The 11,992-nt window shown below is 46.2% G+C and overlaps 1 protein-coding gene across 1 annotated transcript in view; it reads right to left on the bottom strand.

Moving 5' to 3' along the window:
- Nucleotides 1-407: 407 nt before the first annotated feature.
- The window catches only part of OAZ2 (ornithine decarboxylase antizyme 2), an 11,904-nt gene continuing 319 nt past the window's right edge, over nt 408-11,992 (bottom strand). Inside the window, 5 exon segments of the mRNA XM_039865307.1 lie at nt 408-797; nt 1,058-1,143; nt 1,954-2,129; nt 3,402-3,482; nt 3,484-3,559. Of these exon segments, the coding sequence (XP_039721241.1) occupies nt 667-797; nt 1,058-1,143; nt 1,954-2,129; nt 3,402-3,482; nt 3,484-3,559 (550 nt within the window). The 3' untranslated portion in view covers nt 408-666.

The raw sequence follows: 11,992 nt of genomic DNA, 5'->3' as shown, positions 1-11,992 counted from the left end.
TGGTGGGAGTGAACTTCAGTGCCCCTATTTAAAAAGCACTTAACATTAAACAGATTAAGCCAGCTTAACCAAATGCCAGAATAACACTAAGCTGTAAAGGAGGGGTCAGACCTTTCTCCAGGCCAGACACAAATGCACACAGAGAAGCCTAGGTGGAGTGTCAAAAAAGAAAACTTAAGGACACTGCCCAAGGGCTAAAAAGCCTATACTCAAGAGCCCCTGGGATGACAGGAAGCAAGGAAAGAAAATACACTAGTCTTAAAAACCAAGAAAGAAAGCCCAACAGCTAGGGAACCTGAGCCTGACAGTGCTGCCCACCAGCCCCCCAGGCCTTGCCCAGGACCCAGACAGTCCCTCCCCCTCCAGGCAATGTCCTCCCCTAGGCTAGATAGAGCACATCACACAGCGCAGTTTAAAAAGCTTCTAATGCCAGTTCATAAACATCTTCATTTACTATTGGTGATTACATGTGAATAATATGTTTATACTGTTCTTTATGGAAAACAATTTCAACGAGTCAACTCCAAGAACACAATAGGTAACCCTTACCCCGAGCCCCTCAGCGTCCTTCCCTAGACAGCAAGGAGCCCCCTCCTCTGTCCCAGGGCTGCCTAACTTCCCCTCTTTCCCCACTGTGGCTCTTGGACAAAGCATCCTTTATGACCATTAGTCCTCATCGGACAAGTTCTGGTCCAGGGGGTAAACCATGAACATCACATCTGGCCGAGAGGGGACACAGGGATGGCCTGGACGCACAATCTCAAAGCCCAAGAAGCTGAAGGTCTTCAGGAGTGGAGCTGCAGAAGAGAACAGTGTAAAAAAGGAATCTGGTAAATATAAGGGCAGGCTCAAATCAAGGAAAAACCCGCAACAAAAATGGAATAAATAACCCCTAAGCCTTCACTAGAGACCCTTCGGGCACTACCCTCCGTCATATGACTGCCCAGGTTCATACAACAGACTCAAGGACCCCACCTCACTGAATAGGAGCCTCACTTTCCCCTCCCCAGTCCCCCATTTACTGGGAAGCAGGTCTCAGGCTGCTTTGACTTCTCACCTCTGTCTTCCCGGCCCTTCCTGAAGCAGATGAAGACGTAGTTCACTTTCATCTTCTCTTCGGCAAACTCTAGCAGTGCTAACAATCTGTAAGAAGCAAAGAAAACTCAGGCCCACTACCACCTCTCTAGACTTCCCACCTACCTACCCTCCAAAAAGGCTTTTCTGAAGCTTACAGCTACGTTATAAACAGAAACCTCAGGGAGGAGGTTCCCATTTCAAGAACCTAGGAGCCCCAAGTTCAGAAAAAAGACAAGCCACAATCTCTTTAAAAATATTATTGAATTATCTCATCCTGAAATAGGGGTTCTTCCTCTGAAATTGATCAACTTAACTAATGCAGTTCACAAGATAGTATGGGGCCTAGCGAGAGAACTCAGTTTTTCAGGGGCCTTCCAAAGGTGCCAAGTTTGATAATGGCCACCTGCCACTGAGGACGACTCTGGGCCCTAACTGCCGAAAAGGATTTCCTCAAGAGTTTGGAGTCACTCAAGAGAACTCCATCCTCAGGAACGTTTCTCACACACCTGGCTGCTTGGAGGGTTTTGCCCAATCCAATGAAATCCCACTGGATCTGAGCTCCCTGGCCTTTCGAAATGCATCATTCTGTGGTGGCTCAGGGAGGATTTGATGTCTGTTGGGAAAAGTGAACGAACTATGGAGCGATTAATGACAGGGATTTGGTTAATGTGATAATGATCTGATTTAATTATAACCCAGAGCAGGCCTGTTGAACTGGCTAAAAATAACCTGTTACAAAATGGTATCCGCTTGAGAGGCCTAGAGCTAGGGGAGAAGGCAAACTCTCTGCTTCTCCCCAATAAGCATATGCCGTCCTCTGGAATGGGACCTGCCTCCCCATTTGTTCCTTCCTGTTCCCCAGTCCTTGTTCCTTACCCTTCTTTGCTCCCATCAGCTAATAATCCATCTGGGATTTCTACAAACAGGCTCTGGCTGGACAGGACTGCATCCCAGGAAGAGACCTTCACCTCGGTGACCTCATACTGGAAGTGGACGATGTGAGGTTTTCCATCGTTCACAGGGAGGTCCTGGGTCACAGTGAGCTTCTCGTCCTGGGAGGAGATCAGGTCAGGGGACCATGTCACTACTGCTTGTGGTCACATCAAAAGCTCCCTAAGTGGTGCTGGGAGTCAGTCCCCTTGTGCCAGTCTCAGGGTGGCTTGGGACAGGGGGCACGCTGAAAATGCAGAGCTGCATGCTGGCTACAAGGAGCCATCATTCATCGAGCACTAAGACCAGCTGATGCTGGCTTAAAAAACCAGTGTGATGAGAAAGGAAATATTTGCCAAGTGTCCACCAGATGCCAAGTACTGCACAAGGTGCTTCCCATTTTTCAGTCACCACAATAAGCATCTGAGGTAGGTGTGAATACCCACATTTTAAATCTGAGATATTAGGGGTCCGGAACAATTGGGCAACTGACCCAAGGCTCCACGGCTAGTAAATGGCAGAGTTGAGATTCAGACCAGGTCTCCCCGACTCAAAGCCCATGCTTGTCCCCGCTCCCCCAAACACCGTGCTCTTTCCCATCCCTCTCCGAAAGAAAAACATTAGAAGCAAATGAGAATGTGTGTGAGGGCTTGTCTGGGGCCCAGATCACCCAAAGCCTGCTTCCAGGTGGACTGTAGGGTCCACATTGTGACCTTGGCCACAATCTCAAGAGACCAGAACTCGGCCACCCTGCTACCCTTCAATGCTAGTCTTAGGGAGATGCTAAACCAATCTCTAGGCCTCAATCAGAGGAGATTAAAAGCCAGCAGAGGGCTGGCTGCTGCAGCCCAGCTCACTCCCGGGGCAGATTCTCAAGGTTCTCTAAAGCCTCTGGGCTGGGCCCTGTGCTGCCAGGGTCACAGGTGACTGAGATGCAAGGCCCCTTCTCCCTGTCGCTCACTTGCACACGACCTTCCCCCACTCCCCAAACTGATGAGAGACCAAATTCAGGATGTCAAGAGGCAAGGACAATGAGGAAACTGCTCCTCCTGGCCTGTGGTATTTCTCAAGAGAAACTAAGGAAAGAGTAGTCCCAGAAAGAGCCCTCCCACTCCTCCCACTCCCCATTCTCCCTCCCATTCTCGATCCTGAACTAGCACTTAAATGCAGATCACCAATCGGAGAAGATGGCAGGATGTTTGCTTGGTGCTGGTATCCTTCTAGTATTCCCGCAAAGCCACAGAGCAGCCTCGCTTGAAAGTGTCCTTCCCAATTCCCCTACTGGCTGGGCCGGAGTCAGAAGACTAGGGAAAGTGATGATTGCCCTTAAGCAGCAGCGCAGTGGACTCTGAGAAAGCTCTGCTCCAAAACTTCTGCCCCAGAGTCCTCCTTACCTTATATATTAGAGCTGAGAGAGAAGGATCCCTGCCGCCCCCTCGCCCACCGGGGATCTTCGACAGTGGGTGAGGGGCATCAGGAGCACCACAGAGGCCCCGGAACAATGTGCCTGCAGCACTGGAGCTGGGGACAGTTACTCAAAGGCAAAATACTACTGCAAGAGATAGAGAAGGTGAGAGTAAACACCAAGACTTAAAGATTTAACTCAACATCCCACGGCAAGCCCGGCTCTCCCTAAACAAATGCTGCAAGGCTATACCACTGGCCCCATTTTTTGGCTTCAGCTTTCAGAACTACTACTGCTCTCTTAAAAGGCAAGAACCCACCATCCTGCAGAGGCATAAAGAGTCCCGGAAGGGCTAAGGGAGTCTAGCTGGATATGTGACCAGGAGAGCACCTGTCAAACACCATACATATCTCTGTGGTGCTGGCAGACCTTGGGAGGAACCAGATCCTGCCTTGCCTGCTAGGCCTACATCCCTGTGCCTGCCCTCCAGTAGCCCCTTTCCTTATCCCAACCATGTCTCAATGACCTATGTGGCAAAAGCCTACACAATCACTTCAGGCTGGAGAGGCCTACGGGCCTTAGGAAGTCACTGGGCTGGGTACCATGTCCCTGAGGAACTCCCAAGGTCACTTTTCCAATGATGCCTCCCCGATCTAAACAGAGGAACCGGACAGAAATCACTTACCCAAGTCCGTCTAGGGTCAAGAACTGAATTAAATCCAGGGATTTGGCTCCCAGAGAGGAAGTACACTATAATACAGTGTATTACGGTATCTTGAGTTTGTCCCTGGTGTGCCACCAAACGCTGGGCTCCCTTGCCCTTTGCTAGAATCTGACCTGGGCATTGGAGTTTTGGTAATGTTTGACATGGTCAGAATGGACACTTGGGTGCGTATAATATTGGGAGTGGGGGAGCTTGCTGGGAGGAGGTATACATGTTGTGACCTAAGTAAGGAAGCCAAGAATCACCTCCAAGTATGTCCGCCCACTGACCACCATGATTTTTCAGGTGGACCCAAAAGGGCTCCAAATCTACTCCACTGCCTTCTCTGAGTCCAATTTAATGGCTCCTTAGCCTGAGATGTAGCTCACTACATAAGCCAAGGGCAAGTGAAGCAAGGAAAGAGGTAAACTGTACATGTACGCCATGACTCAGCCATTTGACACAACTGTGCACATCTCTTCCCAACTAGGCATCTTATGGTGGTAGCTTGAATCAGCCACAGGGGATAGTATTTACACCACAGAAATTAGCAAATGCTATAAATCAAGGCTTTTTTTCCCCCCTGAAAAACAGGGAAAATAATGTGAGGCACCATTCTTTTCACTGTCCTTTGCCTTATACAGCATGGCATGGCATGCCAAATTTGGGTTTTTCACTTAGAGCAACAGACCTGAACTCACAACTAATGTAACAGTGGTACAATAGCCAAAGGGGCAGCTCACTGAGACCTTCAGTACTAAGAGACCTGAATAAGTATTCCAGCTGTGACAGGAAGTCCAAACATATCACTGCTCTAGCTCTGCTCCTCTGTTCTCTGGATTTCAACCAGGGGCCTGAAATCACACTTGGAAATTTCACTGGGAGATGGCATTCCCAAGTCAGTGCCAGTGGGCCTACAGCAGCAGCAACACCTGGGGGTGGTAACCACATGCACCACCTCCTGCCTCTTCTGCAAAGTCTCAGGGCATCCTCATCTCTCCCATTCCTGGCCTCACCAAAAGATAATACAAGAAGGGGGAGAACCAAGGACTATACTACTGTTTTCAAGGACAGCACTTATTTTGTACTAGGAATAGTAAGTTGTTATAGTCCCCTCTTCTAGTGTGTTAAGGGATAGAATAATAGAATGTCCAGGCTGGAAAAAGTATGACAAGAGTTTCCCCAAGCAAAGGCACACACATGTCCCACATGATATGGTTCCCTTCCCATTCCCTAGTGACCACTTAGGGCCTCTGGAGAAAGCTGGCTTGCCTGTATTGGTCAGTGGAGCTATCAAGAACTGAGCAAACCTGTGGGTAGACAGATGAGATGTAGCCTCATATACCAGAACTGCGTGTGTTCACAAAACCATCATGAAGGCCTTTGCAGTTCTAAAACTCTGATGCTAACTCACTTCAGACTCATAACTTCCAGAGAAATTATTCAACGGTCCTTAGATAAGAGGGCTACATTCAACTCCTGCCCTGCATTCCAACCACCACCTTGATTCTGAGCTAATTTTTACTTGCAAATGGTAGAAGCAATGGGACGAACCCACTGCCAAATCAGAATTAGGTGGGTTTTCTTTTTCATAGACCCAGAATCCCCTTTGTCTTCCTAGAAAGAATCCCTAGGGCCTGCCCTGTGTCCAGCACTAATCTATGAGCTCATGATAGATCTGGTGTCCTGATCTTACTTCTCAAATAAATGCAAAAACTCTATTCCATGGTAACAAATCATTTACTTCCCCACTCACACACAAGGATCCTGGAAACGCTTTCCTCCTCCCCAACAAAGTCTGCAGAGAAAGCAATTGTGTATGTGAGTCAGGGTAGAAGGGTATTACAGGCCCCAACCCTAGTATCTAGTTCCAGTTCCCCAAGAGAAACAGCTGGAATTGGGAATAAGCTTAGTAGACAGTAGATCACAATAACTGTCTTCATTGTCCACCGTAATGGATCCGATGTAGTTTCTTGCTGTTAATGGCATATTGCTTCTCTCAAGAAAACCTGTCATTTCTGAAGTGAGAAGGAAAGGGAGATGGGCACAAATGTGGCTAAAGAAATTAAGTGGCATAAAATTGTCCAGCAATGGCCTTCTCTCCTTGTATTGACTTGTGTTCAAATAGTATTGTGGCAAAGTATGCCACCAACCTCTAGGAAAAGCGAATCCTGGAAGAACTTAAGCACAAGAAAAGTGGCTTCTAAACACAAGTCTTCCTGTCACAGTATCCAAACCAGGTTAAGTTTCATATTCAGTTCAGTTTTGTTTCTATTGGCTCCAATGCCCAGCTTTTTCCACTCCTTCCTCACTTCCTGCTCACTCACTGAGCAGGGGCAGGACTGGTTTAATCTCTACCACCAAAAGAATGATTTAAGAAGCTGTCTAGAGGCTGAAAAGATCTTGGCTGATCATGGAGCATCAAATGTATCAGACTGAACCCAAACATCCAGGTGAGCTGGTCCTGCTTTTGGCGAATAAAATATACCATGCTACAAAATGAGGGTGTCAGGTATCCAAGTCAATTCAGAAGAGAGATGGGAGATTAGAGTGGATCTGTTAGTGCCTTTTTTCAGCTGTTATCAGACATGCCCTTGGAAACACTCCTCAGGACACATATGAGTGATACTGACATATCACATCCTGCTGCCTCTAATTTAAAGCGTTCTGTGACTGTTGTCTAAAATGTCCCTAGCAGGTTATAATTTCATACACTGGCTACAGTAAGGCAGTGTATGGAGCAAATGTATTCCTGGGGAATGTTGCTGGTAAATCAAATTTTGAGCATTCAGATCCTGTTTTTAAATCTCTAGGGTGCTTACTATTTAAAGGAAGTAGCCTTAAATCTCTTGAATCTCCTGTTAAAAATCACTTTTAGTTGACTTGGTCAGTTTTAATTGTTATATTTACTTTGCTCAAAACACGGCCTGCTACATAGAGTACACAATTAATATATAATTCTGTGACTAAGTTCCATTCAGCCAAATCTAACAAATACTTGAATTCATATTCTCCTTCATATACTTTTGATCATGTTCCACTTGAATCAGTGGCCTGAGTTTGTTAAGTCTGTACCCTTTCTCTGGTTTCCATTACATGTCAGAGGAGGGTCAGATGGCCTTGGTATTATCTACCTTGTGGTATCAAGTAGAAGTCATAAAAACCACATTCTGAAGCATTCTACATTCACTCCCCTCTTTCACCCTCTTCTGACCCACTCCTGTCTCTGGCCCTGCCTCACAGAATACACTCTAGGGTGCCCTGACATCCCTCACACAAGTTGCTCTGACTCTGAGACTGGGCAGGTCTCTGATGACTAGCCCCTACACAAAGAGGGACCAATCCAGAACTGCTGTCACAGTTCGCTAAAAAGAAATAGGAAGAAAGGTGAGAAGTGATGGCCACCTCCATTCTAGTATGAGTGCAGAGACTGATTTCCAGCTGCAACTCTTTCCTTATGAGAAAGGGGCCCTGGTCACATGCCAGGCATAAGTCATTTCACTAGGGTTGTTCTGTGTGCCAAAGGGAGTTTACTTGCTAATAAACACAGTTATAAAGAAAATGACATCACCACCCTGAATCACAGACCGAAAGCAAAACTGGGTTTTGGTTGATTCTCCACAAGAAACACACTGATGGTTGGCAGCTACAATATCTGTGCTCTTGAGGTTTACTTCTATTATTACACTGCTGATACTGGTACATCTTCTGCCAAAGATAGGCGCAACTACATATGCTATCAGAGGCTGGTGGATAGCTAGGCAACTATGCTTTAAAATAAGACCTTAAGTTTACATTTTAAGTACCTCAGTCTAGTTTGTAAAGTCATCACCCAGTTCCAGCCTCTCTTCCCAGGATAGAATCACTTCACTGTTTATATAGTATCAAAGGCCTAGGATATTTTCTTAGGACTTATTTTATACAAGGCATTTTATAACTATATAAAAATATAGTCATTTATACGTATTATTTATATAAAGCATATATATTTCCTGCTGCTAACAGGAAACTACCTGTTTTGTTTACTTCTAGTAACAAAATTCTTGCTCACCTACTTGGCCATTTCTGGTCTATAGCTTTCAATTAGGCTTCACAGCCTTCTGAATCATGGCACCAACTTGAATCAACACTACATAGTTTCAAAAGGAGATGAGTTACTCACTTTTTTTTTTTCTAGAAACACACATATGTAACATCCCTCTATTCCACTCCTCAGTCCTCTTTTTTATATTTCTGAGCAGTTCTGAGGCTAAATTTGGATTTCTTGGCAGAGTGAGGAATAACTATTATTAGTTCACACTGCTTTCTGAAGCATACCTCTAGTTTGGGGGGATTCCTGACAATACTAGGAGTCTCTAGGGGATGACCTTGAAGGCACATCATAGGAAAACTTGCTCTCCCTACCACCCCACACCCAATGAGCCAAGTGTCAATAAATAAGGAATAACCAAAACCAAATTCTTTGGAGGAGAAACAAATTCCATTACCCAGAGAACCATTCAGTGAAGATGCTCAAGGTAGCTCTGATGTGCTCTTGTGCCCTGCCCACCCCTAGAAAACGCCCCCATAGAACCAAATGCTTCTCCTCAAAGCCCATCAGACAAAGACTGATTATAATATGTATATCAAACCGGGACAAGCTCTTCTCCACATACTGTACTATCACAGGTACTAAGCAAGACCTAGAGAGAGACTGTCTTCCTGTCCCCGCAAATCCAGGAAGAGAAAGTCCATGAAGCTTGATTTCCTTGGATTTCAACCTCATGTTCAAAAACTATAATAAAAATGCTTGTACTAGTGTCTTCTTCTTTCCCCCAGCATCAGGAATTATGACATTTTGCAGGTACCAATCGAAACAAAACCAGAAAGGAAGAGCCTTGTTTTCAAAACACACTGCAGGCTCCTCTGCAACTATTTCTTCCAGGAAACCAAGCCTCCACCTCTTGAGTATTTCACTGGAGCCAGGGAAGCTGGAAAGCCCATCCCCCACCCAATGGGAGCTAAACTCCCAGCCAGCTCCCCTCTCTGCAGATATAAAACACCAAGATCGCTGAGGGGGAAGAACATCCGGCTCTTATCAGAATCCCTGGTTAGGGCTCTTCCAGAATTCCTTTGAGAAAGTTAGGGGCAGGCCAGAGAAGGCTGGGAAACATGCTATGGAAACAGGATTGCCCCATAACTCAAAGAAACTAGACACCCTGCACACACCACCCCACCCCCAGGCCAAAGTGGAAGAGCCAGATCCAAGGCCTTGCTCCCGCCCAGGCCCTGGCAGGCCAGCTGGCTCCTCCCTCCACCTGCCTGTCATACAGCCAAGCCCCTCAAATTACCAACAGGCTAAGCAAGGGCCCTGGAGACAAGAAGCCTGTTTTGCCACTTAGGAAGCTGGAAGAAATCTTCAAGTTAAGCGAACCCAACCCCCTCTTTTTACGTGTAAGCACATTGGCTAAGCCAGAACTAGAACTCAGGTGTCTCAATCTCACGGTCAGTGAAAACCCTTATGTGCTGGTCCCAAGTGCTCATCTCTCAAGGCTCAGCCTGCAAAGGACTTGGCACCTAGCCCTGCTCAGTCTCTACGACTCCAGAGAATGCCTGCTGAGACGACATTACCTTCCAAACCTCACTGCCAAGACAAAAACATAAAAATAGAAAAGAAAATCCAGCTCACATATCCCTTTCATGGATTTTCCTGTAGGTTCCTCTGCTTTCCTCCACCCCTACACTTCATCCTGCCCTCTCATACCTGCTGTCTATCCTCGGAACACACACAGCCTTCTCTCTACCGCAAGTAACACATTTTGCATCCAGCAACATCCAAGTATATATCCACCTCCACCTCCTCAGCTCCAGAAGGGCTGGGTTAGAGAAGATGGAATAAAAGAGGGGACTGCAAAAGGGGATGGACATGGAGAGTCTCAGAAAAGGAAAATGCAGGAGCAGAATGGGACTGTAGGTAAAGAAGGTTTGGGAGGTGGGGTGATGAGTCAAATAGGACCATAACCAAGAAATGAGGAGTAAATTTTCTTTCTGTATGTAGGGAAGAAATATAGGGTAGTGACTAGATAAGAGTCTGAGAATGAAAACAGCTAATGGCTGAGAACTGGGTAACTCAAGGAAAGAGAATTTAAAAGGCTGTTGCAGGTATCTTGGGTATTTCTAGATAATACCTGGGATAACAGTACCTGAAGACAAGGCCCTTTTCAGTAGAGAAAAGGAATATGATGGAAAGGGTCTTCCAGGGAATAGGGGTGGGAAGCAGTTTCTCAACCCTCGTTGCACATCAGAAAGAATCACCCGGGGAGCTTTAAAAATATATATTATTAACCAGGCCCCAACCTAGGCCAGTTACACCTGATCTTTGAAGGTGAGGCCCAGATGATTGATTTTTCAAATGTGCAGCTAGGGTTGAGAAACATTAAAATACAAGAAAAGGTGAAAGCCCAGCTGGACTACTTAAGAATGATGCTGCTAAAGGAGTAAGAAATAGCAAATTAGAGATCATTTTAGTAAGAAAAAGGGAGCCTAAGTTTGAGAGGAACCTTGAGTGGTAGAGCCCTATGTGAAGAAAAGCAATAAGGCAGGCAATGTCTGTAAGAGGAACTAAGGTCTAGTTTTGGACAATTTAAGGCACAATTTAAGGAGGATTTGCAGGGAATGGATCTGCTTGCAAAACAATGAGGCCCAAGTGAGGGGAAGAGGCCATAAGGCCAAATCTTGGGGACAAAGGGTCTGGTGTGGGGAACTAATGAGCTTCAGACTCATTTTGGAGGGGGCAGCAACAAGTCTAGGGAAAAAAAGAGGAAGATGATTAGACTCAACCTGTAAACGGAAGCCATTCTGATGTATGAGAAGCAACTGAAGTTAAAACTTGTGGGAAATCAGGAAATTATGGAACAGTTTCAAAGAAGAGTTTGGGGCAGAAACATGGAGTATATTTGAGGGAGAGATGGAGGACAAGGGCTGCCTTGGAGAAAAAGAAGAGAGACAGAAAGGAAAATTGAATGATGAATTCTACCTGGTTTTGGCAGGGGTAGGTATATATGATATAAGTTTAGAAAATCACCGGTGCTGTTTTAGAAAGATATGCAGCCTTTCTCTCCAATTAATGGGGGAAGGCAAGAGTCAGGTTTTGAGGGAGGAAACTTGCAAAGACCCAATGTCCAGAGTATGGAGTCACTGTATGGAGGTAGGGGAAAAGGGTAAGCCTTCAACAGAAGCCAGGGTGGGCTGAGCTCTGTGATGTAATGATCTAAGAGCCGGGTTCAGTTAAGATGGGAGGAGTAAGAGTAAAGATGAGTTCCAGTTGAGAGAGTGTGTTTAAACAGGCAAGAGTGTTGGAGGGAACCCCATTAGGAGAATAGGATGAAAAATAGGATTCAAGTCCAAAGGGTTTGAGAAATAAAAGGAATGAGGTTGGAAGACAGGGAAAATGGGGCCTAAGGGGTGTCGAGGGAAGAAGGGAGGGAAAAGATGAAGCTGGAGTGAGGGGCCGAGAGAGCTGGTCATCACTGTAAAAACTATTAGGCCTCAGGAGAGTGGGGGAGGGTGACGAGTAGGGGTAATGGGTCCAGCTGAGAACTGAAGGATGGAGCCTGACTTGGGATAGAGGGGGCGACAGTGATAAGAGACGGGTCTGGTAGAAGGGTGCAGTTTGAAATAGAGAAGGGATGCAAAAGGTAGGATTCAGTGAATTAAAGGGAAAGAAAAATTTGGGCAAGATGGGAAACAATTTGGAGAATCTGGATGAGGGAGAAAGCCCACTTTGGGAATGGGCACCGTTCGGCAGAGCTGAAGGGAAATGGGGATTTGATTGGAAGATTGGGTCCGGGTTTGTGGGGGCTTTAAAGGAGGAGGAGGCCCGGATGAGGGGGATGGGC

Source organism: Pteropus medius, unplaced genomic scaffold (genome assembly GCF_902729225.1).
Source record: "Pteropus medius unplaced genomic scaffold, Ma_sr-lr_union100, whole genome shotgun sequence".
Classification (NCBI taxonomy): Eukaryota; Metazoa; Chordata; class Mammalia; order Chiroptera; family Pteropodidae; genus Pteropus; species Pteropus medius.
This window is presented reverse-complemented; position numbering and strand designations above follow the sequence as displayed.